A 27804-nucleotide genomic window follows, 5' to 3' on the forward strand; every position below is an offset into this window, starting at 1 on the left:
AAATAAGGTGGAGAAGTGCAATGAAAAGTGGTGGGGGGGGTGAAAGAGTTGCTTGGAGGGCACTGTTTCAGATTGGGGAGTTGGTACAGGTGCCCCAACTTGCAAGGTAACCACCTCCAAAAGATCCCAAAGAAGAACATCCAGGCAGAGAAAAGGGCAGGAACTGGGGACCTCTATATACTCTGGCCGGCGGGGTACAAGCTGCAGATATTGGAAGAAAATGGAGGCAGAGGTGAGACCCCGCAGGCATGTAAGGGTAAGGAAACTGCTATCAGGTGCCAGCTCTTCCTAAATTGCAGTTACATCCGCAGAACTCTGGAGATCGTGTGTTTGTAAAAAGGGAAACCATAATGGGTGAGGAGCACACCAGTTACCCTTTCCCTTCCTCTCAGCTTCACCAGTTTGGGGTACATCCTGCCAGGACCCCGTGTGTTTACGTACATATGCACACTGGTAACACATACCAGTACAGCGCTGGTAATAGGTTGGCTCTTTTTTGGTATGTCTGCCTTTCAGAACCGGCTTTACTATTCTTACCATTTACAACTTGTTTTGTAACCATTTGACTTTTTTTTTTTTTTTTTAAGATTTATTTATTTGGGCCACCCCTGTGTCACGCGGGTTGAGCGCTGCCCGGCGGAAGCTGCCCGCAGGCTCTGTAGCGCTGTTTGATTTCCCACCAGCCAGGGAGAAACCCACATGGCACAGCAGACCTCTCCTGCCTCGCCCGCTGCTCTCCTCAGCAGTGTCTTCAGTCCGTCTGCCTGTTCTGCTCCCCGCTCTGTCTCTGGTGAATCCTCTCACCCCCCCACACCTCTGGTCACCATCATCCCCTCTGGGATCTTGGCACAGATTCCTCACCCGCTTTAAGATCATGCTTGATCACCATTACCAATGAGGAAATTAAGGCTTGCACAAGAATGCTGGGGTTTTAAGTGGCCTGACTGGAACCCAGAACCCTCGGCCTTTGTGGGAGGCCTCCCCGCTCCTTAGCCAACTGGCCGATGTTTGGATTAGCACTCTCTTCCAGGCTTCATCACATTTTTTTTTTTTAAGATTTGTTTATTCATACAAGAACTGGGGTACAGGCCAGAGGTGCGGGGGATGAGAGGATTCACCAGAGACAGAGTGGGGAACAGAACAGGCAGATTGACTGAAGTACATTGCTAAGGGGAGCAGTGGGTAAGTCAGGAGAGGTCGGCTGCGCCATGTGGGTAGCTCCCTGGCCGGGGATGGAACTTGTGCTGCAGTGGCTGCAAATAGCTACATAGGTTGTGTCTTAACCCCTTGCACCACCAGGGATGCCCTCATCACATTTTTTAACTTTCCTTTTCTCCAGGCCTGGCTTCACAGGATCTGGTTTCTAATTGTCTTGTACTGTGTGTGCCTCAAAAGTTTCTAGAAGGTGTTAGAACAGGTGTTGATGGGGGCCTTGTGTTGGGTGGATAGGATGTTGTAAACAAACTCCACAAATAGGCTTTACGGACCCCACCCCCACTCCAGACCAAAGTGATCCAAGACATCAAGGACTACAAATGCCATAATGTCATCACCACTGAAGGGAGGATTGCCGGGGACTGGGGATGGAGTTAGGCTGCCAGGTTTGGCGTCTAACCAGATGTGCCATTGGGGTTCCAGATCAGTGGAACTGGTAGGACACTTTCACCAATTTATTATCTCTCTCTCTCCCTGAGTTATTCATGTCTTCATTTCCCCTTTTTGTAAATAAATCCTTTATTACCCTTTTTGTGTGTGCCTGTGGTTGAGTCTCATAAGTTCCTTGCAAGCACACAGGTTAAGACCCGCAGTTACGCGAACCCATTTCACATTGGGGTTGCCCTGTAACACTTGTATCCATCGGGGTGTCTGGTGTCATCTCAGCTGCCATTTGCCCTCAGTGGCGATTGGGTGTGACTCTGGTCCTCGTGCACTATGTGGATTTCCACGTCTTTGATGCCCTTGTGTGTACCAGGCACTGAGTGCTGTCTGAATGTCATCTTGGGCTGGCCCCATTTTCCAGGTGAGGCAGCTGAAGGATGGGGGTGGGGCAGGCAGCTGGGCCCACTGAGTCCCTGTACTTCCCCACTCAGGAAGTACAGGCCCACTCAACCCTGTACTACTTGTTCACTCAGGTTGTATTTTCTCTGATGGAGAATGATGCCACCATAGCAAGTGGCAGAGAGTGGGTTGAAATGGGCATTTTGCCATGAGTAAGGCCTTAGGGTCCTTGTCCACACATCCATATGAGAAGTGGGCAAAGCCACATCCCCATGAGAAGTGGGCAGGGGCATGTGAAAGATGGTGACCCTGACTAGGAGCCTCAGGGTGAAAGTGGTGGTCAGGGGAGGCCTCTTGGAGAAGGTGGTGGATCTTCCTATTGAGGCAATAAGGACTGGGCAGGAACTGGTGAGAAGCAGGCAGGTGACTACTGCACTCATTGTACCCTTGTACATAGCTCTCCCAGCTGTGATCCCAGCTCATGGCTCATGCCCTGTTAGCAATAGTACTCATTCTTTTCCTTTTCAGGCCACGTAGTACTCCATAGCACAAAGACACCTTTGTTTTTTTTCTCTTCTCAACCTTGTTATATATCAGCCTATCATCTACCAGGTGATAGATGTTGAGGCTGTTTCTGATCATCCAGTCATAGGATTTGCATGTACAGTTGGGAGGGCCTCATAGAATGTAGGAAGGAAGGACATGGAAGGGCACGGAATGTGCTGCCCTTAACCTCCCCACCACACTTCACTGGGCTTGAATGAGTGGGCTTGGAAGTGGTCCTCTCTGATGCCTCCACATCCCACATCAGTATGTCCTCACCCCTCCTTATCGCCTGTACAGCCACCAAACCTGGACCAGTGCCATCACCTCTGCCTTCACTCCTTGCAGCATCCCCGGGGTCCCTCCTGTGCCCACAACCCTTCATAGCTCCCATCTACCTGGTATAAAAGCCCAGATCTTCTCATGGCCCTGGTCACCTCCTGCCCTCACTTCTCTGCACTTTTCCCTTTGCTCATCCCTCTAATTATATGGCCACAGAAAACCCCCAGGCACACTCCCATCTGGGTCTTTTTCTTCTTCTGCCTTTATCTCTCTTTGGCCATACTTCTTCACCTCCTTCACAGATCTTCATCAGATCTGTGTTCACACCTCACCTCACCTCTCTGAGAGGCTGACCCTGACCTGCCTTGACTCACACAGGGCCCCTTGTGCTCTGAGATGGCCTGCCTTGATGTGTTTTGCATTACTGGCACCTTAAATTATTTTGCATTGTTTGTTTTCATCTCCCTCCTACCCCCCCCCCCCCGCCCCCCGAGAATGGCAGGTTGTCGGGGCAGGGATTTTTGTCCATGTGTTCCTCGCTGTCCTGGAACACAGGAGGAGTACACATACTTGTTGAGTGGCTGTACCTAGAAAGTAAAATTGGACTGATTTCACTGCATAGATTTTCAGACTCTGGAAGACCACCCTGGGGGGGTGTGGGACTGTGAATCAAGGGGGTGACATGGAAAGGGGTTTAGGGGATACTGGGGTGGGGGTGGGCAGAAGCAAGCGTATCTTGACAGGGAGGGCTGCTATTGCTCCATTGAAACAAAGAATAATAATGGTCTAAGACTCTGAGGCTGGCCGGATGTGGGTGTCTTTCTAGTCTGGCTTTCCTGACTGTAAGATGGACTCTCTGGGCTGTGGTGATTGTGGCCCTGCACAGCTACTAGTGGGGTGCCCCTCTATTCTTGCTTCCTGCCTAGGTGCCCAGCAAACTCATAACAGGGGCCCAACTTTGAAGGCAGTTTCCCTTCCCCCATGGCTGGTCAGGTTCCTCCTTGGGCCAGAGCAGAACCAGCAGAAGGAAGCCGCCAGGGGTCTTCCCTCCTCAGCTCTGACAGCCCAGCTCCCCGTACCACACCTCTCCCCAGACCACTGAACCCCTCCTTCTGGGGGAATGATTCCTGTCATGTACCATAGCTCAGAGAAGCACTGCTGTTTGTAACAGGAGACTTTGGCCAAACTTGAACTTGCTTTGATTGTCAACCTGTGAGGCTGTGGACAAGTGACCAGCAGAGCTGTTCAGAGCCCCAGGGATACCCCCACGCCCAGACAAGGAGGCGCCCTCTAGACTCTGCCCCATGACACATTTTCCCAGTGATAAGATTCTTTTGTGGCTGGCAGGCTGGCAGGCAAGTGGAGCAGGCAGGAACAGTCCCAGCTGGGGTTATACCCACTGCCTGGTGATACACCCTGGCACAGCCAATCCAGCCTAGGAGGAAACCCCCTTGGTGGGTTGAGGACACAGCCCCTTCTGTCTCAGGCCACAGGGCCTCTGTGTCTATGTTGATGGCCAGGGCCCCTCTAATGAGCCATCGTTTTCCTCACCAAGGAATCCCTAGCTGGCCCTGAGACTGGGGAACCAATGGCTTTGAGGCTTAGCTCTTCAGAAGTTGTTCTTTTTCACCTGGTGTGGTGATGGAGTGCCAGGGAGCTATAAATCAAGATCAGGGGCCTGTGACTGGAGGCCATGAACCCCAACTCAGCTTGAGGCAGTCTTCCTGTGGTTTGGGTTGGCATGTCTTGTCTTGCAACAGTGAGTTCTCATCTGGGTAGAAACTGCTCTGCTTCCGTGGCACCTGTGATGGCATCACCTGATGACACTGTCTGGCACAGGTCACTGGAGAGCTCAGAGCAGACCACTTTCTGGGGTAGAAGGCCGCACCTAGGAGGCATTCCCAGTACTAGGTAGAATGTTACACACTTGTTTTGATTTTTTTTCAACTTCTTTGCAATTACAAGAATTATTTGACTGTTTATTCATGGTTTAAAAAAAAGCAAAACAACTCCTTTAGAATGAGCACAGAGTAAGACAGGTTTCTGTTGCCCTTTGGGAACCACCTCTCTTTGTGGCTTTTGCCAGATATGTCTTTTATATTTACTTCTTTGTGAATGTCCCCGTGCCCCCAGTGTCGTGTCCATTTTGTTAGTCTGAAGTCTTGCCAGAATGTGACACCACTTGCCAGTTCCTGCTATTTTGCTCTTGAGGGATTTTGCCTTTGTTTTGTTGTAATTGAACTTTTAGTTCACCTTTAGAAATAAGCTTTAAATTCACAGAGAAGTTGCATGGATAGTACCAAGAGCTTCCATGAACCCTCCCCTTAGTGTTAATCATCTCCCATGCCATGGCCCATCTCTCACAGCTAAGAAATTAATTCTATTATTATTATTATTATTATTATCAGCATCATCATCAACAAAAGCCAGACTTTATTCAGATTTCCCAAATTTATCCTATTATTTCCTATTTCTGGCCCAGGCCCCCATCTTGGATTCTACTTTGCATTTAGTCATCCCATCTCCTTCATCCCCAGTGGTGTGTAACAGGGCATCGTTTTTTCCTGATGTTGGTTATTTCTAGAATATCCTTCAATTTGGGCTTGTCTGGAATTTTTTCATGATTAGACTTTGGTTTGGGGACGATCATGGAAGTGAGGTGGCCTTCTCTCTTTCCATCTCATCAGGGGTCCATGATATCAACAAGGCCTATCACACTGATGGTGATTGGCCTTGAGCTCTTGGTTTAGGTGGTGCCTGCCAGGCTTCCCCACTGCAGAGTTAACTTTTCTCCTTTTCATAGACTATCTTTTAGGAGCATCCAGAGTGTTTTTTACTATAGTTGTTTTAGGTAATACGTTTGACACGGCAGTACATTGAAAACTAGCATAAAGGGTAGAGACAAGCCCTGCCTCTGGTCTGCCTGCACCTATAGCTGGTACCCCCATGTTAAACCACCCTTCCTAGTCTCCTGTGTGACCCCCTCATTGATCAGTGCAAATGAAAGCAAGTACAAAAGTGTTTATTCACCCTCTCCCCCACAGCTTTACACCCTGTTCTGAGTAGTGAGATCTTTGGGAATCAGCACATGGAGAGCTTGCTCCTTGTTTTTTCCCCCCCTCCAGGTATCATTAATTTATTAATTTATTTACTTATGCATATAAGAACTGGGGTGTAGGCCAGAGGTGCATGGGGTGGGAGGATTCACCAGAGACAGAGAAGGGAACAAGAACAGGTGGATCTACTGAAATACACTGCTGAGGGGAGCAGTGGGTAAGACAGGAGAGGTCTGCTGTGCCATGTGGGTCACCTCCCTGGCCAGGGATTGGAACTCATGTAGTGTCTGGCGATAAAGCTTGATAGCTCTGAGACTTTAACCCCTGCGCCATCAGAGGGGCTCCCCTCCAGATATAATTTACATATAGTAAACACCTTGACAAAGGCAGAGCTGGCAACCTCTTGCTGTCGCCACACAGAACAGCACTTCCTTCAGCTCCAGAAAACCAGGAGCTGTGCCCTTTTGTAGCCACCCCTTCCCCACCCTACTCTGGCACCTCCTGGTGGGCTCAGCACCCGATGGTTTTATTTTTTCTAGAATTCATACAGACTCATGCAGTCTTTTAAGTCTGGCTAGTTTCACTCAGCATATGCATTTGAGAGTCATCCAAGATGTGTGCGGTAGTACAATCTTCTTTATTGCTAAAGAGTATTTCATGGTGTGGCTGGGCTGTGGTCTATTGAACCACTCACCCACGAAGGATTGTGGATGGTCTCTAGGTTCTGGTGACTCAGTAATGTTGATAGAAACTTTTATCTGCAGATTTCTGTCTGGCTTATAAATATGATCTGTCCTGAGTTAATTTTTGTATGACTCATGAGTTATAGATTGAGGTTTAGACCTTTGGTTTTACATGTGAATGTCCAGTTATTCCAGTTTTATTTATTGAAAACACTGTCCTTTCTCCCGAGTTGCCTTTGTCAGAAACCATTTGGCCGTGTCTTCATTGGATTCTTTTGTGGTTCTGTTCAGTAACATTGATGTGTGGGTCTGTCCTTTATCTAAAAAGTCTAGAAATGAGGCTAGGTGAGTCCTCTCTTCCTTTTTCTTCTTTATTTATTAAAGATTTATTTATTTATTTATACAAGCACTGGTACAGTCAGAAGCGCGGGAGGGTGAGAAAATTCACCAGAACCAGAGCGGGGAGCACAGCAGGCAGAAGGACCGAGGTACACTGCTGAGGGGAGCAGCGGGGGGCAGGAGAGGTCTGTGCGCCAGGTGGGACCCTCCTCCGGTGGCTGGGGAGCAGCTGGGGATTGAACCGGTGCTGCAGAGGCTGCAGGCAGCTTCGCAACCCAGCGCTCAACCTCTGTGCCACCAGGGAGGCCCTCTTCCTTTTTCAAAATTGCTTTTGCTAATCGAGTTCCTTTGCCTTTACATATAAATTTTAGAATCAACTTGTTGATTTCTGCAAAACTGATCTTTGTGTATCAGGATAGAGTAAGCTTTCTTTTTAGTTTTTTTTTTTTTTTAAAGATTTATTTGTTTATACATACAAGAGCTGGGGTATAGGCCAGAGGTGTGGTGGGTGAGAGGATTCACCTGAGACAGGGTGGGGAACAGAACAGGCAGACTGACCAAAGTACACTGCTGAGGGGGAGCAGCGAGTGAGTCAGGAGAGGTCTGTTGTGCCATGTGGGTTGCTCCCTGGCTGGCCGGGAATCGAACTCATGCCGCAGTGGCTGCAGATTTCTTCATAGGTTGCGTCTTAACCCTTGCACCACCAGGGAGACCCAGTTTGTTTGTTTTTTTAAGATTTGTTTATTTTATTCATATTAGAAATGGGGTGTAGGCCAGAGGTGCAGGGGCGGGGAGGATTCATCAGAGACAGAGTGGGAACAGAACAGGCAGATTGAAATGCACTGCGGAGGGGAGTAGTGGGGGAGACAGACGGGAGCTGCTGAGCCATGTGGGTTAGCTTCCTGGCCAAGGATTGAACTCTAACGGTCTAGTTGGCCCTTCGCAGTGGTGGCACTGAGACTTAACACCTAGGCCACCAGGGAGGCCCTGTTTTTAGTTTTTAATGCTGTGTTTTTCCACCCAAGGTCACTGCTCACCTGGACTAGTGTAGTTGCTCCTCCTTGTTTTTGTACTCTCTGACCTTCTGACCTGCTCCTCCTCCCAACCTTTCATAAAAAACTCAGTGTAAAAGTTAAAGTCCTCACTATCCCTTGGAAGGTACCTGCGTGATCTCCTTATTGCTTCTCTCCCCTCATCTCTTCTTGTTTCTCTTACTTGATCAATTCCAGCCACAGGGTCCCTCACCACCAGTCCTTAAACATATCAGACAGAGTCCCACCTCAGGGCCTTTGCATGTGCTGTTTCCTCTGCTTGGAAAGCTTTTTCTCTCAGGTAACCCCGTGGCTCATTTATCACCTCCATCAGGCCTCCTTTCAAATGTCTCCTCCTCAAGAAACTTTTCCTGGCCACTCTGCTAAAACATCCATCCTGTGACTCCTCCTTGTCCTGCCTACCTTTACTTGGAAGTTCTTGTCACTCCCTGTCATTGTCCTATTTGTATTTGGTTTATTGTCCATCTCCACCCAGTAGAAGGTGAGTACCCTGATGGTAGGACCTTGCTCTTGGGTGTGTCACCCTTTGCACGGTGCCTGCTATATATTAGATGCTCAAGAAACCCATCTTTCTGTCCATGTAGACTCATCCACCTGTGTCACTAAGCAGGACTCACCCACCAAAGACAGCTGAGCCTTTTCTGTGTAAGCTCCCACTAGGCTACAACTTGGCAGTGTGCAAACAGATCTGTTCACTGCTAGAAGTTAGGCCAGGTAGGGGAGCATACGTTAGACATACCAAAGAAGTAGAAGATCAGCTAAGATCAGAATCACCAAGGGGACACAGGCTCAGAGAGCGGGATTAGGACCGTTCTCATTAAAGGCCAGACCCTTGCTGGAAAGATTTGTGTGGGTTACAGTGGTTTTTATCTGAAAAAATGACTGATAGACCTGTTTTCTTGTTGGCTTGTGGGTTGTTCCTGTGCTTGCCTTTCTTTTCTTTTTTTAAGATTTATTTATTTATTTATGCATAGAAGAGCTGGGGTGTAGGCCAGAGGTGCAGGGGGTTAGAGGATTCACCAGAGACAGAGTGGGGAACAGAACAGGCTGATCTACTGAAATACACTGCTTAGGGGGGCAGTGGGTGAGACAGGAGATCAGGGATCAAACTCAGGCCACAGTGGTGATAGTCTGATAGCGCTGAGACTTAACCCCTACTCCACCAGGGAGGCCCTGCTTTCTTTCTTTTAAATGACGTCTTTACTGAAAAATCACAAGCCAAAAATTCCTTTTAAAGTGGTTTTTAATATATTCACAGAGTTATGCAAGGATCACCACTATTTAGTTTCAGAGCATTTTCATGTCCTGAAAGGAAACTCTACCTTTTATATTGTCAGTCCCCAGCCCAGCTCTTTTTTTTTTTTTTTAAGATTTATTTATTTATGCATAGAAGAACTTGAGTGTAGACCAGAGGTGCGGGGGGTTGAGAGGATTCACCAGAGACAGTGGAAAGCAGAACAGGCAGATATACTGAAGTACACTGCTAAAGGGAGCAGCGGGAGAGACAAAAGAGGTCTGCTGTGTCACATGTGAGTCAGCTCCCTGGCAGGGGATCAAACTTAGGCTATAGAGGTGATAGCACTGAGACTTAACCCCTAGGCCGCTAGGGAAGTCCCCTTGCTTTCATTTCTGATTTAAATAATTTCAATCTGCCTTTTTTATCCTCTTGGTTAATGTTGATAGAGTGTTGAAGATTTTGTTAATTTTTTCCAAAGAATTAACTTTGTTTTTATTGAGTTTTCTCCATTTTTCTATTATCATTTTATTTTATTTATTTCCTATCTAATCTTTCTAATTGACTTCTTTCTTTTTGGGTTTAGTTTGCTCTTCTTTTAAATTCTTAAATAGATTAATTCCTCATTTTAAGTCTTTCTTTTTTAATAGATTTTTACTAGACTTTATTGAAGCGTAATTGATGTACACATAAGGCTGCTGATCCATAGCATAAAAATAATCTTTATTTTTTAAATATACAGGTACTTACATCTATATTTTCCTCTGTGGCCTATTTTAGCTGTATATTATAAATTTTGGTGTGCCGTGTTTTCTTTTTCATTCATTTCAAAGTATTTTCCAATTTCCCTTGCTCATTCTTTTTGGTTCATTGGTTATTTAGGAGTGCATTGTTTAATTTATAAATACTTATGAATTTCCCCAAATTTCCTTCTATTACTGATTTCTACCTTCATATGATTGTAGTCCTTTTACATTGGTTGAGTCATGATTTATGGCCTATGCTGGAGAACATTCCATGTGCTATTGATAAGAATGTATGTTCTGCCATTGTTGGGCAGAGCATTCTATACATGTCTGTTTAGGTCTTACCGGTTTATGGTGGTGGTCATGTTTTCTACTTCCTCACTGGTTCTTTGCTTAGTGTTCTGTTATTGAAAGTGGGGTATTAATGTCGCTAACTATCATTGTTGACTTGCCTGTTTTGCCTTTAGCTTGTGCTTTCTTTACAACTCTGTAGTATCCCTTTCTCTGGCCTGGTCCCACTAAGTCCAGTCACTTTCATACATGATCTTTTAGGTGCTTGCTAGTTTTCCACTTCCTGACCACCTTGTGGGTCAACAGGTTTATGTCTGTGCTATGCCAAGGGCAGATTGCTGCAGTAGGTTGCTGTGCTGGAGTAGAAACAAATTTTCAGCTTGCCAGATCTGCCAAGAAAAGCTGTGCCTAGGAGGGCCTCCCTGGTGGCGCAAGGGGTTAAGCACCACACTGTGAAGCAATTCGCAGCCTCTGCACCATGAGTTTGATCCCCGGCTGGCCAGGGAGCAACCCACATGGCGCAGCAGACCTCTCCTGTCTCGCCCGCTGCTTCCCTCAGCAGTGTATTTCAGTCAGTCTGCCTGTTCTGTTCCCCACTCTGTTTCTGGTGAATCCTCTTACTTACCCCCTGTATCTCTGGCCTGTACCCCAGCTCTTGTATGCATAAATAAATAAATCTTTAAAAAAAAAAAAAGAAAGAAAGAAAAGCTATGCCCAGGAGAAGGGTCTGTGGTGCCAAGAGTTAACATAACCCTCTTTTTTTTTTTTTTAAAGATTTATTTATTTATTTATTTATTTATTTATTTATTTATTTATCAATCATTTATACAAGCACTGGGTACAGTCAGAAGCGCGGGAGGGTGAGAGAATTCACCAGAGCCAGAGCAGGGAGCAGAGCAGGCAGAAGGACCGAAGTACACTGCTGAGGGGAGCAGCGGGCGGCAGGAGAGGTCTGCATGCCACATGGGACCCTCCTCCGGTGGCCGGTAGCAGCTGGGGATCGAACCGGCGCTGCAGAAGCTGTGGGCAGCTTCGCAACCCAGCGCTCAACCGCTGCGCCACCGGGGAGGCCTAACATCCCTCTTTCCTGCTGTCCCCTTGTGAACTGTCCTGTGGAGTAGGACCCTGTGTATGCTGGGCACTGGGCTTCATGTGCCTTTTAGTCCTGCCCATAACGTGATAGGGTGGGCACTGTTGTGATCCTGATCTTACAGATGGAGAAACAAGTCCGGGGAAGGTGAAGTCCGTCATCCAGGTGATAAAATGAGGCTGTGGCTGAGCTGTCTGGCTATAGACTCTGCACTCTCCACCACCACCACCTGCTCGCCATGTTGTCTCTGTGGGGAGCAAAGACTGGCTCTCCTGCCTCAGAGTTCAGGGGCTCCTTCCATTGTTTACACCCAAATGTGTGGAGTAGTGAATGGAAAAGTACCTGGCCGATGGGGGCAGGATTGGGTTGGTGCCTCATTGCTTGGGGGGAGGGACGCTATTAGCTTTGTGGCTTTGGTCTGGGCAATCTAAACTCTCTGTCCTTAGTTTCCCCATCTGAGAAACAATGTTGGTGAGGGCCCCTGAGGACTGTATGTGGAGCTCAGTGCAATCAACCCCTGTGTGTCATATGGACCCTGGAGATACCAGCCACCCTTAACTGTTCACTCCTCAGCTGGCATTTACTCACCTGCTATGTACCAGACATAGCAGTGAACAAAGCAGATAAGAACCCTTGTCTTCATGCTGCCAACAATCTAGAGCCTAGGACTAGGATGCAGGAAGGAAGTATGGGGTGAGCCTAACCTTGGGGAAGTACTCAGAGGACACCATTGAACCAGTGATCAAAGGAAGCATAGTTGAAAGATGTGAGGGTGTCTGGTAGTGAGCAGCCTTGGTGGAGGAACTGGCAGGGAGGTAATGGGTGCTGATACAGGGCATTGTGGGTTGCAGGGAAGAAACTAAATTTTGTGCCAGCTCCTGAATTTTGGCTCCCAAAATTTTGTGCCAGAGCCATTGGTGGCTTTTAAACTTCAATGGGTGCAGTGATTTAACTCACAGTTTGAAAGTCTTTCCTTGGCTGCTAGCTGAGATCATATGGACAGGGGACAGATGGGGAAGTGCGACTACAACCTAGCAGACTCAGGCTTGAGGAGAGGTGGGGAGAAGAGGATGCATCCAGGTATGCTGCAGGCATCACTCAAGGGATTTGCTGAGAGACAGGAGATAGGGTTGGGAAAGAGAGACCTTGGGAACAGCATTAAGACCATCTAGTTCTGTGTGACACTGTACTGGGTCCATTTGGCAGTTCCTCTCCCCATCTCTCTGGGAAGGAGGGGCAAGGGAGATGGGTTTGCCCCCAGTGCTACTGCCCCTTTTCTGCTTGAAGGAACAAGGCTGTAAGGAAGATGATTCTGGAGTATTGGAATAGGGTGGAGTGCTGCCAGCATAAATTTACCAACATATAGCCTGTGGGTTCATGTGGTGACACCTCCAGACTTGTCCTGACACAGACAGGAAATGTGCATACACATTAAAAAAAAAATAATCAAAGGATACAATCTGTTCTGTCTTGCACTCTGCTTTCAGCACCACAGCCTGGATCCTTACCTGGATCAGGTACAAGGATGATTTAGCCAGTTCCCTGCTGATGGACATTTAGGTGGTTAATGGGTTTCACACTGGAAAGCCCACCACAGGGGGTAACCATCTTTGCAGATCCACTTAGGAGAATGAAAACATGGTGACTTGGGGGAGGAGAAAAGGGGGACATCTGAGATGAGTGCTGAGTGACTAGAGGGAGCCAGGATTGTAAAAGGCTCAGAGAAGCTGGTCATGCCTGGCAGGCAGGTAGCATGTGCAAGACCCTGAGACAGGAGTAGGTATGAACTCCTTGCTGTGCCCTGACCAGTAGTGGGGCTGGTAGAGGTAGGGGCTGAGGGCAGGGAGGTAACCAAGCTTAGGGCCTCAGGAGGCCATGGGAGGTCCTTTGGTTCAGAGGAAGGACGTGATCTGACTCGTATCGACTTTTACTTTGATTGTATGAGATTTTTTTTTTTTTCCTAAGATTTATTTTTATACAAGATCTGGGGTACAGGTCAGAGGTGCTGGGAGGATTCAGAGGTACTGGCCGGCCGGGAATCGAACCCATGCTCAGAGGAAGTGGATAGCTTCATAGTGCTGCAATCAACCTGCTGCGCCACCGAGGAGGCCCCAGTTTCTTTATTTTGAGCACCATGGCAAGAAATTTGTAAAACCTTCCAACTACTCTCCGAGGCCGATGGCTTTCACCCCACTTAACAGATGAGGAAATTGAGGCACAAATTGGTGATCTGATTGTTCCTGATTGTCCAGGGAGGAAGTGGCAGCACCTAGATTCCAGCTGAAGCCTGAGAGTCCAGAGTCAAGGCCACTAGTTGCCTTGGGCCACTTCCTACTTTTGCACTTGGCTTGGCTACCAGATGAGACCATGGAGCAGGTGATACTGTGGCTGAGTGCCAGGGCAGCTCTTGCTTTAGAAGCTGCAGGATTCCTGAGGAGGGAGGAATCTGCTGGGAATTTTGTGAAGGATGGTGCCCTGGAGTGATTGAAGACTAAAGAGGCGCCATCCTGCTCACCAGCCCCTCCCCTCCCCCCACACACACCGTGGGCTTCAGTTTCCTTGTCTGTAAAATGGCAACTTTGGTCCTTTATCCCACCTGCCTTGTATCTAGCTCTGTGTTGGGAGGTGGGGAGAGACCCAAGAAAGTGCCAGGGAGGGGACCCTTGTAAGGCTAAAGCTCTAACAGGTGAATGGGTGGGTGGAGGGGACAAACTACAGCCATGTGAACTAATCAGTAACCTGGAAATGCCATTGATGAGTAGAACTGAGAATTGAGCAGGATGGTATATAATGGGGAACTACTTCATTGCTTTTTTAAAAAAATGTTTATTTATGCATATAAGAGCTGTAAGCCCACGGGCCACAAAGACCAGCAGTGGATACAGCAGGGACCTCCCTGGTGGTGCAAGGGGTTAAGATGCAACCTATGAAGCCGTCCACAGCCTCTGCAGCACGATTTTGATCCCCGACCAGGGAGCAACCCACATGGCGCAGCAGACCTCTCCTGACTCGCCCACTGCTCCTCTCAGCAGTATATTTCAGTAAATCTGCCTGTTCTGTTCCCCGCTCTGTGTCTGGTGGATCTTCTTACTTCTCCACATCTTTGGCCTGTACCCCAGCTCTTGTATGCATAAATAAATAAAAATTAAAAATAATTTAAAAAAAAAAAGAGCTGTTAATGGGCCAGAGATGCGGGGGTAGGGGGGAGGTGAGAAGACTCACCAGAGTCAGAGTGGGGAACAGAACAGGCAGACTGACTGAAATACACTGCTGAGGGGTGCACTGGGCGAGACAGGAGAGGTCTGCTTTGCCATGTGGGTTGCTCCCTGGCTGGCCGGGGATCAAACTCGTGCTACAGAGGCTGTGGATTGCTTCATAGTGCAGTGCTTAACCCCTTGTGCCACTAGGGAGGCCTGCTTCATTGCTTTTTTTGATTTATGCAAAGAACTGGAGTGTGGGCCAGAGGTACAGGAGGTGAGAGGATCTACCAGAGACAAAGTAGGGAGCAGAACAGGCAGATCCACTGAAATACCCTGCTGAGGGGAGCAGCGGGCAAGACAAGAGAGGTCTGCTGCTCCATGTGTGTCAGCTCCCTAGTAGGGGATCAAACTCATGCAGCAGTGGCTGGCAATAGCTAGGATAGCTTGATAGCGCTGAGACTTTAACTTTAACCCCTTGCACCACCAGGGAGGCCCACTGCTTCATTTTGGGGGGGAATGAAGTAGTAGGGAAAAATCAGTTTGGGGCCTCCCCAGTGGCACAGCGGTTGAGCGCTGGGTTGCGAAGCTGCCTGCAGCCTCTGCAGCACTGGTTCGATCCCCGGCTGCTCCCCGGCCACCAGAGGAGGGTCCCACATGGCGCACAGGCCTCTCCTGCTGCCCGCTGCTCCCCTCAGCAGTATACTTCGGTCCTTCTGCCTGCTCTGCTCCCTGCTCTGGCTCTGATGAATTCTCTCACCCTCTTACGCTTCTGACTGTACCCAGTGCTTGTATAAATAAATAAAAAATAAATAAATCTTAAAAAAAAAAGTCAGTTTGGCTGGGAGTTGCCAGTTCACCATGTAAATGCTTCAGGGAGAGGGTTCTGTGCGCACAGAACAAAGGCCCTGAGGCAGAGCTCTGCCTGTTATGTTTGGGGAATGTGGAAGAGGACACTATGCCAGGAGCCAAGCGAGGGGGTGTGGGGGGGGAGAGAGAGAGAGAGAGACTCTGTAGCAGTGAGGGGGGAGGGGATGGGCAGAACAGGGATTTGTGACCACAGGAGGACATGGGTAGTGAGTGAAGTGGGAGGTCTCTAGACAGAGGGGAACAGACTCTGATTGAGTGTCCACAGGTGGCCTGTGACCACTCTGGGGTGAGCAGAGAGGGCTGAGGATGGGCAGTCTGCAAGGCAGCATCTACCCTGGCCCAAGCAAGTACTGATGGATCTGGCCAGTGACCTTTTTTTTTTTTTAGTTAAAATTTTTTTGGTGAGATTTATTTTTATACAAGAGATGGGGTACAGGCCAGAGGCGCAGGAGGGTGAGAGGATTCACCAGAGACAGAGCGGGGAGCAGAACAGGCAGACGACCAAAATACACTGCTGAGGGGAGCAGCGGGCGTGACAGGAGAGGTGTGGCACACCATGTGGGAATCTCCCTGGCCAGCCGGGAATCAAACTGGCACTGCAAAGGCTGCAGACAGCTTCACAGTGCTGCGCTCAACCCGCTGCACCACCAAGGAGGAAGATTTATTTACTTATGCATACAAGAAGTGGGGTACAGGCCAGAGGTGTGGGTGTGAGAGGATTCACCAGAGACAGAGCGGGAATAGAACAGGTGGATTGACTGAAATATACTGCTGAGGGGAGCAGCGGGCGAGACAGAAGAGCTCTGCTGCGCCATGTAGGTCACCTCCCAGGGGATAGAACTCATGCAGTGGCTGTGGATAGCTTCACAGTGCTGACGCTTAACCCTTGCGCCACTAGGGAGGCCCCGCCAATGACCTTTGATATGGAATGAGAGATGAGATGATTCAGGCTCCATTTGGAAGTGGAGCCAGCAGCACTTGATGCCAGGTAGATTTGGGGGTGAGAAGTGGGGGAGCCCCAGCTCTGCAACCTAAGTCAGGGGATAACGACCCTAGGTGTATGACCCTAGGTGACCTCAAAGACTCAGTGGCACTTGTTTGGGGTCACTAAGTGCTGGCCAGCTCCAAGTGACCAGTGGTCACTGTTGGACAGTGTCTTACAGGGTGCAGATGAAGCAGGGACCATGAGGTATGAAATGCTGAACGCTGAGGCTCTGGAGACCTGGGTGGGTGGAGGTGACTGGGTCTTCTTCAGTGATGTCCCACTCATGTTCCCATCCAGTCTCTGCTCCTTCCTTGCTGAGTAGTCTGAGCAAGCCATAAAACTTTGAGCCTTACCCATGTGTGAAATGGGGATACTGGCTCTGGCATTTTTCCTTTGGCTTTGCAAGGGGGCTTGTTGAACTGTTGCTCAAGATCCGGTTAGAACAGGGCAAGGCAGGTGGCCGGTGTTCCCTGTGCAGGCTCTGGTCAGAGCCTGAGAGAGTAAAACAGGTACCGCAAGGGCCCGGAAGCATGGGGATCCTGCCCCACAAGGGGCTCTTCTTGTGCTTGGCATTGTGCTGAGGTCTGCCCGCTACCCCATGTGTGAGGATTTGGCATGAAGAAGGGATCCCAGTCCAGGGTACCTGCTGTAATATCTGCCACCAGGCTGCTCAGGTGAGGGGTGGCCTAGGCTGTGGTCAAACTTCCAGCTGATTCATCTTCTGCTGGTTTTATCTCTTTGGTTTTCTCTCCTCTGAGAGGCCTCTGCCTTCCTACCCACCACCAACCTGGGGTTTCATTCTCCATTGTTTCTGCAGATAGATATCCTTGCCCTTTTGGAGACTGGAAATCAAAAGGTTCCTGGTGGGGCATGTACTCTGTCAAATGACAATAAACAAATAGCCTGGGCTTCTGATCCACCTCCTGCCAGGCCCTTCCCTTCCTGTCTGCTACCGCCTGCCCTAGAGCCCTCATCATCTTCTAAGGAGAGATGGCCCATTTTAGAGCTTGGAAACTGAGGTTCCAAGGGGGTGCAGTGACATATCAGATCATGAAGTCAGCTGGGTCCCTCAGAGTAGACAGGTGGTGTCCTCCCATCCCATAGATGGCCATGCCAGTGCCCAAAAGGGCAGAGACCTGCTCAGGGCCACATAGCTTGTGGGGCCAGAACAGGTTTTTGACTACAGAGAATCCTTGTTCCTCCTGTCCATTTAACAGGCATTTAATCAGCACCTGCTATATACCACGTACTGTTTTAGTTGCTGGAGATCCAGTGGTGAGCAGGCCAAGGTTGAAGAAGTCCCAGTCTGTCACAGAACTTGACCTCCAGTGGAGGTCATATTGGTAGGAGTGGGAAAGGGTGCCTTTAGGAGGGAGCAGGGTGATATACTCTATCTGCCTGAGGTACGTGGGCAGGGCTTGTGGGGCAGGGTTTCCTGGTAGAGGGAACAACTCCTACAGAGGCTTGGAGGCCAGAAATACAGGAAAGATCCCTAGAGGATGAAGGTACAGCGTGGGATTCTGAGATGGGCAAGTAGAGGAACCCATTAAAGATGGGATTGGTCACATGGCCTATGCAGAAAAGAGACTTGGAGATCCAGGTCTTTGTTTTAGAAAGACAACCACAGATGACTCAGGAGGAGGATGGATCAGGAGCTGAGGACCAGGCCGAAGCCTGTGGATTAGAAGCCAGGTGTGGAAATGATCAGGGTTAGCAGTTACTGAGCACTTCCTATCTTGTCAGGGAACAGAATAGACCCCAAGTCGTTCCCTGGGGAGTTGACATGGGGTGACAGGGAGACAAGTAGCAGATAAATGACATACAGAATGTTAGTAGTTATGGGAAATAGTGGAGGGACTGGGGGTTGGACCTCTGGTGAGGTTAGGAGAAGTCTCTAGGGAGAAGTCATTTGAGTCAGAGTTGTGGGTTGTTTATTGTGTCTGCCAGCTGCCCTCGGAGGTAGGTGGACTTACCCTATCTTACTGACCTGGAAACCCAGACCACAGAGGCAGGGAAGCCAGCCGAGGTCACACAGCACATGGGGTAGCCAGGGTGCCCAGCAGCCCTCGTAGTAGTGGTGAGGAGAGAAGAAGTTGGTGGGGGGGTACTTTCAGTCTCCTGGAGGAACTGGTGACCCATGGAACTTGAGCCGAGTGGGAGAGGAGGAAGCAGATTGATCAGACTTGAAAGTCACCTCCAAATGATTGTGTTACAGGAGTTGCTGCTTGGGAGTTGGTTTCCTTCCACCACCCAGACTGGGAAGGGCCCAGAGTGCGCTCTTGCTACTGTGTCTCAGAAAGCTTTTGTGTACCTTAGGGCCCAGCAGGACAGGCCCATCCTCCCTGAGTCTCTCAGAGAATTTGGGGGGACTATCCAGGTGGAGGGTGGCTGTCACAGACCTTCCAACTTGAAGTCCGGGAGCTTCTAGAACTCAGTCTGACGAGGTCCCGTGTATTTGCCCAGCTCGTTCCCCTAGGCTTCTCCCTGAGGGTCTCTACCTCCTCTGCCTGGGCTAGGCCCCACCCCCATTTGTCCTGTCTGCTCACCACCAAGTGCCCAGACCTGAAAGTCACCTTCCCTGCCTTATGCCTGAAGTTTTTGGGGCTCGTTTGGACATCATACTGGCTCTTGTGTTGTATTGAGGCTCTCATTGTTCCTTGTCTGTGGTGTCACCACTGTGTTCACAGTGCCTGGCCCCTCCCCCACAGTCCCAGAGCAGTCACAGGACAGCACATTCAGCACCAGTGGCCGATGTCCTGGCTCTGACTGGAAAGACACTGTAGCTTGTGTGCGACGTGAAGACCCAGAGACTGAGTGACCTGGTGGTAAGGGGCTAAGGCCCCATAGACTTCAGACCACACTCCCACCACTCTGGGATGGCAGGCACCCAACCCCTTGGCCTAGCTGCATGCTTTAAATGGAGTTCACAGATCTATCTCCTTGGATCTTGTCATGGTTATATGGCTCAAATCCACAGAAAATTCTCAGCTCCTTGCTGGCATGCACCACATTTGACAACTGTTAGCTACTCTTAAAAATAATTTTTTACGGTAATTCATGTGAATGATGCAGAATTCAAAGGTGTTCCAGAACATGCAATGATTTTCCCTCCCAACAGGCCCCCGGCCTCCCTGGGCTCTATTTTGTTACTTGTTAAATTTTCTTTAGTCACAAAACAGACACTTTCCCTTCACTTAGCACACTCAGAAGGAAGTTGCATGTGAGGAAATTAAAAGCTCTATTTTTGCTTTCTGGGGCTGCAGAGTGGCACAGATAGGCTGTAATTTATTTTGTCGTCTTAGTGCACTTTAAAGTTCTATAGATGTGAGCTCTTCTTCCTACTGAGAAACTGACAAGATTGTGATGGTTTCTGTGGACCAGTTTCACAGAGCGGTACTCTGGACCTCTGTATCCCAATCTTCACCAATGCACCTTCCTGGACTTGTTTCTACCTGTGACCTTACTGAGATTTAACTCAGATACAGTAAATTGCCCCAGTCGCAGGATTTTTAAAATAACTGCAAGTTCCCGCACAACTACTGACAGATCAAGATAGAGGATGTTATCATGTTACCAGAAATTCCCTTGTGCCCCCTTCGGTCATTTCCTCCAGAGTGAACCAACCACTCTGATTCTGAAACTTGTTTTGCCTGTCCAAATTCAAGTCTGCCCTTTGACTCAGAGAAACCAGGGCTTATGTCTACAAAACGCAAGTGTGAGAGTGTTCATAGCAGCTTTATTTGTGATGGCCCCTCATGGGAACTGGAAAGACCCAAAGTGCCCCTTCCACTAGTTGGTGGTCGAACAGACTGGCCATCCATGCAGCAGTGAAAAGGCACCAACTTCAGTCACACGCAGACAGGATGCTGAGGATCCCATTCACGCCAGTCCTGTATTCAGTATCGACACTCCATCTGAGAGGTGGAATGGGAGATACTGGTGAAGGGGCCCAAGCTGTCACCAGAGCTGTTGGTGATTTCTGTGTGGGAGGGTGGATGACCGTGATTTTGAGACGCCAGGTGTCTGATGTCTTCACCTGTCCCCAGCTCTCAGGTTCCTGTCTGTCATCCAGGTGGCTTGGGGTTCCAGGAGAGTCAGGGCCAAGGCCACACTTGGTGCTTGGGGAAGGGGAGGTCATGGTCCTTAGCCACTGCATCCTGGAGGAACATAATAAAATATGTATCTTTTTTATTAAATGGTTTATTCAGAAGTGCCTTATATACTAGGAAATGTACTAGTTTCAAATGTGATTTTTAGTAACAACAGTAAATGTTAGTAAGCATCACCACAGCCAATTCTTGAACATTTTTCCCCAGCCTGGAATGCCCCTTCCTCTCATTTTCCCACCCTTTGGCAACCGCTGATCTGCTTCCCTCCTCTGCTGATTTGTCTTTTCTGGGCATGAAAGACATCGACTACATTCCTTCTGTTTAGTCTTTATATCATACATATGGTATTGTAGTAATTTAAAACCTGTATGTAGGTTGGGCACAAGGGAGATTGTCCAACTGTTTGTCAAGGAAATGGCCCTTTGGGCGTGCTGCAGCTGGAGCAAAGGCCATCAAAGGGAAATGGGTCTGTCACCAACCTTCAATCAGCCCATACCCCCTGTGCTATGAGGCTCCTCCAAAGCCAGAGCATTCTGACTGGGGTTGGTGTCTTTGTTGAGGTCGCCCAAATTGCAAGAGGGGATTGCTCCACTCTGTGTGGTCACACTTCCTGATTGTGTGAGTAATTTCTGTCCCTTTCCCCTCCCACAGGGACTTCCTTCCCCGCGGTTCAGGAATCGTTACCCGGCGGCCTCTCATTCTGCAACTCATCTTCTCAAAAACAGGTATGCTGGGGGCAGCTGGCAGTTGCAGCAGGACATGACCATGGACATGGTGGCCAGCAGGGCAAGGGGGCAAGTGGTGGAGTTAGGGGTCCTGGGCTGTCAGTGGGGTTTGAATTCACGTTTCTCTGTGTGTGGGGAAGTTGAAGAACAGTTCAGTGAACACCCGCACACCCATCCTGAGTGTCCTCAACTGTGACTAGGCCACCAGGTGCCATATTTGCCTGCTTTGTTGTAGATAACAAGTTTGCTGAATGCTTTCAAAAGCAGTAGCAGACAGGACACGTCAACCTGCAGTGCTCTGGTGCACCTCTCTTTGCATTAAGGACACTCTCCTACAGTCATAGAGCCACACCTAATAAAGTCATCATTCCTTCATGTCATCTAGTGCCCAGTCGATACTTAGATTGCCAGTCGTCCCCTAGCTATCTATCTTCCCCAGTGAATTTTATAGCTGCTCTGATCAGTCCCACTTGATGCTCTCTTGTCATGTCTCTTTTTTTCTCATTAGAGCAGCATCCCCACTGTTTCTTTTTTAATCTTGACATTGATTTTTGGGAGACCCAGCCCATTGCATATAGAATGGCCCACATTTAAAAAAAAAAAAAAAAAGAATGGCCCACATGTACATCTTCTGTCCTTCCCTCAGTGGCCTTGGTTTCCTTCTGTTCTTCTACACGCTCTGACATGACATGGGCCTGTCTCCCAACTTGAAATCCACTTGAACCTGGAAAGTATCGGGGGTCAGAATCTCCAAGGGGAAAGAGAAGCCATTGGTGGCAGGGCCTCTCTCCTCTCTAGAGCGCAGAGGGGTCTCCATCCTGCTTCCACATTGACCTGGACTCTGCCTGGACAGCAGACACACACTCCCATTTTACTGATGAGGAGAGTATGGCTTTAGCTAGGTTAACCCTCTTCCTCATCTGGCATCTGAGATTAGGCCTCAGACAGAACTTTCAGCCCTAATCTTGCCTTCTAGTCCTTTTATCTTCTGGCTCTGCCCAACCCCAGGGGGGCTACTGGGGGAGTTGACTCCAGTGAGTGAGCAGCAGATTGGCCCAGTACTCACTTTGTGAGCTCTGACACATCAAAGGCTATGGGCCAGCCAATGGGCTGTGTTCAGATGTCTGATCAGCTGTACCAGGATGGGCACCTGTAGAGCTGGTGGTCAAATGTTAGCATGGTAGAGCTTGGCCCTGTAGGTTTCTCCTTCCCCTTGAGCAGGCTGGTGTGGCGGGAGTGAGAACCTGTATTCTTAATGAGTTCCCAAGTGATGCCGATGCCACTCCACGAACTCTGCCCTGGTGAGTGGGAGTTGGGAGCCACACTGCCTGGGTTCGAATTCACAGCTTTACTGGCTCTCTGGCCCCTGGGGAGGACTGCTGCTCAGGCCCTGTTTCCTGTCTGGATAGGAATAATAGAGATAATTCTAGTACATCCTTTGTCGGTTGTCTTGCCGTGAAAACCATGTTATTCAGTACACAGACAGCCCTCACACCAGTGCCTGGCACAAACGAGGCCCTTGCTGAGTGGTGCTTTACCAACAGCTGTGGTTTTGTGCTTATTACTGGCCTGTTAGGGAATGGCTCGCTGGGAGAACATGTCATCTGACTTCCCAAACTGGCTGGTCATGGCTGTGTCATGGTGTCAGGGCTCCCCCATCACCTCCACAGGGGCCGACACCCAACAGTGGTCTATGGAGCACTTATTGTATCCTGCAGGGCTGCGTGTGACAGCGAATGGGACCAGGGCTACTATTCTCCATGCTCCCATTGGTTCTGGGTGTGTGGAGGGGGGGCAGTGGTGGGGAGACCAGAAGGGAGACAACAAAGTCCCACTTGAGGCCAGACACTCATCAGATGGGAGCATGTGGGATTGGGGGGTGGGGCCAACATAGGGCTTCTCTGAGGATGTGATGTTTGAGCTGAGTTTGATGGTGTATCAGGGAAGGAAACTCCAGAAAGGTGGTGATGTGAAGGCTGTGAGGAGGAGATGCCCAGAGGGCCCTTTGGAAGAACTGAAATTCCTCTGGGTGTGGGGAGGAGGGAAGAAGTACATGACAGTGGTGGCCTGGAGGGAGGTCCAAGGGCAGAAACTCTGAGGGTGCGCATCTGTCTAGGCCCTGGCTCAGGTAATACTGAAATCTCCATTCCTGTCATCCCTATTTACCAAGGAGGGAACTGAGCTTTTGGCACTGAAGCCACTTGTACATGGGAGGGTTGTCTTTAAAGCCCAGCCTGAACTCCCTCTTAGAGAGTGTGACCTTAGGGTCCAGTGTAGGGGTAGGAGGACTGGGTAGAGGCAGGAGCAGATGCTTGGGGACGGGTGGGGACAGGGGGCAACCATGGAGATGGAGACATAGATCCTGTGGGAGTCGGGGAGAGTGGTCCCACATGGATGTGATGTCGGCTATGTCCCATCTTGCACTCTTCCGCCCCCGAGCCGGCATTCCCAGCCCCCATCACCCCAGGTAGATGTCTGACTAGGAGACAGTCCGAGCACTCCAGAGGGTTGTAGCCTCCCTGAAGCTCAGTTGTGGAGGTGGCAGATACAGGGTCGCTACAGTGGGGCTGAGAAGGAAAAACAGGTGGCTTGGTGAGAGTCTATCAGGCATTGGATGTCGTTTGCTGGGTGCCAAAGGTGAGCATTCTCAGTAGGGGAGCACATGTGCAAAGCTATGAGGTAAGGGGGTGCAGGGGCGGGTGCACAGGCGTGGTAAGCGATTCAGGCAATGGGAACACATGGGGTGGGGAGAGACTGGCTCAGCCTGCTGGCTGCCTTGTGGCCCAGGACAATGCTTGGGATCAAGGGAAGTCTAGAGGAACCTGGAGGTGGGAGTCAGTGCTAATCCCAACTGGGCCTCGGGGGGCCACGACCTTGCAGAGTACCAGGCTGAGGAAGGTGTTAACCCACTGACAGGAGAGAAGGGGCTGAGTGCAGATTAGAACTTGATGTTTTGCAGGCTCTAGAGGCTGCATTGCTCCTAGAGATTGAACTTTTTTGTCCAGCTGACTCTTGGGGGCAGGACTCCACAGCCAGGCTGCCACTCTTTTAGGGCCAGTTCCTCAAGCAAGTGACCCTCCCTGTGCTTTGGGCCCCTCATATGTAAAGTGGGAGTAAAGTGGTGGCAACCATGTGCCTTCAGTGTGGGGTCTGAAGTCTCACGATGTGGCCCCACCCTCAGTCTGGGCTTTCTGACTCCTGTGATACCCAGTGGCACCCTGCTTCTCCTTAGTCTGGGCTGGTCTCATGAGCCAACACTTTTAATTGGCTTAGTTTAAAAATTACCTATGACCGTGGCCATCAGGAAGTGTGATGGCTCATGGTTACCCTGCTTCTTCTTAGGCACCACCCTCATGCTCATATACTTGGGGTGCTGTGGGCTGTTCCTGTGTGGAATGTGCATGGCTGGACTTCTTTGTTGATCTTCCTCTCCTGGCCTGGCCTTGTTCACGGGACCCAGAGAGGGGCTGACTAGCCTCTCGGTCTCCTTCTCGAAGGTTGGTGGTTCCAACAGGCCTTGTCAACCATGGGACCTCACCTCCTCCTGGTCCCCAGCTCATGATGGTCCTCCTCATCTTTAAGCCCAGCCTTGTGTCTCTGAGCCTTTTGCCCTGGCTGTGCTCCCTGCTGGAACAACCATTCCTGGTTGAACCCCCACCCCATCGCTGTGACTGCCACCTTAGTTCCTCTGTAGCCTGTGTTACATGAATCATTCTGTCACATTCTGTCTTTTTCTTAATGGTCTCCCCACCCCCAAAAGTCAGTGCCACAAGGACACACACACTGATCTGCTTTGTCTGCCACATTTCCCAGTGTCCAACACAGGGCCTGATGCCTGGGCATGCTCTGAGGATGGCCAGTGCTCCATGCCTCCTGTGGAAGGTGGTCAGGGAGGTCAGTGACTGTTGGTGCAGCACTTTCCCTGGGAGCCCATCTGAGCAGAGCCCTTTCTATTAAGCTGATAGACTCCATAGCAGTCCGGGCTGGGCCTTGTTTCTCCCTAAGGAAACCAAGCTGGGGACTCGCCAGGATGCCAATCTAGGCCTGCTGCTTCCAATGTGTGTGTATCCCTCCCCCGCCCCCATGCCACCAAGAAGTTCTCCAGTTCTCAGCAGACGCTGACCTGGTGTCCTACAATCAATTTGGTTCTGGTGCTTTCTACCTGGAGATAGTGTCAGAGCCTGCAGGTGAAGGGATCAATTACACAGTACTTCCCTACTTCAGGTCCGGGTTGTAAGCCTTAGTTGTCACCTGTGCCGCTGACCACCAGCAACAGATCAGCGTTTCCCCCCATACCCCCTCAGGTTGGGTTAATTTGCTCGAGAGGCTCATATAACTAAGAAAACATTTTACTGGGCCTCCCCTGTGGCGCGGCGGTTGAGCGCTGGGTTGCGAAGCTGCCCGCAGCCTCAGCGGCACCGGTTCAATCCCCGGCTGCTCCCCGGCCACCGGAGGAGGGTCCCACATGGTGCGCAGACCTCTCCTGCCACCCGCTGCTCCCCTCAGCAGTGTACTTTGGTCCTTCTGCCTGCTCTGTTCTCCGCTCTGGCTCTGGTGAATTCTCTCACCCTCCCGTGCTTCTGACTGTACCCAGTGCATGTATAAACAAAACAAACAAACAAACAAATAAATAAATAAATAAACATGCCTCTATTAAAAAAAAAATTAAAAAAAAAAAAAAAGAAAAAGAAAACATTTTACTCACCAGATCATCAGTTTGTTATAAAGGGTTATGACTGAGGAACAGATAGATGGAAACAATTTGTGGGGTGAGGCGTGGGGAGAAGGCAAGTTGCTTCCATCCTCTACAGCGCTCCCTATAAGCTCTCCATGTTAATGGGGAAGCTTTCTGCACCTTGTCCGTTTGGGTTTTTCTGGAGGTTTCATTAAACAGGTGGTGTTGTTGATTTAATCATCGCCACCGAAGGTTGGGGGAAGGTCTGGTCTCCCCAGACATCAGTCCCATCCTTAGGTGTGTCCTAAAGTCACCATAAGTGACCATAAGTCACCATAAGTGACTCCTAAAGTCACATGTCTGTGTGTGGGTGAAAGGGGCTTGTTATGAATATCAAGATTCCTTTATGCTCTTTTGATATAGGACATTCCAAGGGTTTTAGGGGCTCTCTGCTAGAAACAGGACAAAGACCATAGATACATTTCTTCTTATGAATCACAGTATCACACCTCCCCAGTGTTGGGAGATGTCCACAACTTGCCTAAAATCAAAGGGAGCTTGAAGGCCAAATGAAGGCCGCAGGTACCCCATGTCTTGCTTTCTTCTTGCTTGGCTGCAGGCGCTGAGAAGTCCCTTGTGAGCACATCCTTGACCAACAGGGTCTCCCAAGTGTGTTTGAGCCCAAACTCCTTTCTCCTGGGCTGTGTCCCAGGTCAGCATGCCTGTCAACAACAGGTTTGGGGAAGGCAGATTCCGTCTCCTGTTGCTGGGGCTCAGCCTGGTGGCTCTGGTCTTTGTTGATTTGAGATCGTGCCAGGCATGGGCTGCATCCACCAAGAGTCCAGGCAGAGCCCCTGTGTGCAGTGCACTAACACCCCCACCGCCACCCCCGGCAGCCTTGAAGGTTTCCCTGAGACTGACAGGTGAGTTGCTCGTGTTGTGCTGTGGCATTTGATTGCTTTCTCAAGTCCCATTGCATTGTGAGGAAACCGTGGCACCTGGAAGGACTGGAATGCCAAGGTGGACATGCCAGGCACTCCTACCGCCCTCTCTTCTTCCTGTCACCTCCCAAAATCACATGGTACCTTTCCAGGCCTGAGGGGTTGGGCTCAAGGCATGTTGTCCTAGAAGAACCTGGGCATTTCACCATTCTCTTGAAATGCCAGTGGGCGTGTGCCCTGGGAGGGTGACTGATCACTCGTGTCACCCTGGCTGGTCACACATGGCTGACCCTCCTCGAGAGATGACAGTCTGACTTAGGCTATAGGACGGCAGTGGAGTGTCTTTATGGCTGGGGCTAGGGACTGGTGAAACTGGCTCTGTTATCTGTGCACACACAAGGCAGACAAGACTTGGAAATGCTACAACATGTAGAGTGAATCTTCCAGTGGGAAACCAGAGAAAAATACACTGGACAACATGGTAAACAGTGTTAGAAAGCTGGTCCTGTGTGGTGCACAGGTGTGTCGTCTCAGGTGGATTCACAGAGACGGTGACAGCTGAAGGAGATGAGGAGCGAGTGCCTAGGGCGAGTGCCTAAGACCCCATGCAAAGGTCCTGAAGCAGGAGCAGACTTGCAGTATGAGAAATACAGGAAGCCAGTGGCTGGAGGGGATTAAGCTGGAGCAGAAATTGAGGGAAGGAAATTTTGCAGGGCCTTGTGGTGTGTAGGGAAGACTTGGCTTTTATATGACTAAGGTGGGAGCCGTGGAAGGTTTTGAGGAGAGGAGAGGTAAGGTCTGGCCTTAGGAGGGTAGAAAGCAGGCCTATAGTTGTGAAGTGACATGGAGCCCAGTAAAGAAAGCAGGTGGGGGCCTCCCCGTTGGCGCAGCGGTTGAGCGCTGGGTTGCGAAGCTGCCCGCAGCCTCTGCGGCGCCGGTTCGATCCCCGGCTGCTCCCGGCCACCGGAGGAGGGTCCCACATGGCACG

At 49.8% G+C, this 27804-nt stretch overlaps 1 protein-coding gene across 7 annotated transcripts in view; it reads left to right on the forward strand.

Moving 5' to 3' along the window:
- Window positions 1-27804, forward strand: part of DNM2 (dynamin 2) — a gene marked incomplete at both ends in the record, with an annotated part of 88260 nt that overhangs the window by 7526 nt on the left and 52930 nt on the right. For all 7 annotated transcript variants that reach the window (XM_084248722.1, XM_084248723.1, XM_084248718.1 and 4 more), the window contains one exon: window positions 21127-21200. In XM_084248722.1, coding sequence (XP_084104848.1) covers window positions 21127-21200 — 74 coding nt within the window. The remainder of the gene's footprint in view (window positions 1-21126; window positions 21201-27804) is intronic.

This window comes from Talpa europaea, assembly GCF_964194135.1.
Source record: "Talpa europaea genome assembly, chromosome: 12".
NCBI lineage: Eukaryota > Metazoa > Chordata > Mammalia > Eulipotyphla > Talpidae > Talpa > Talpa europaea.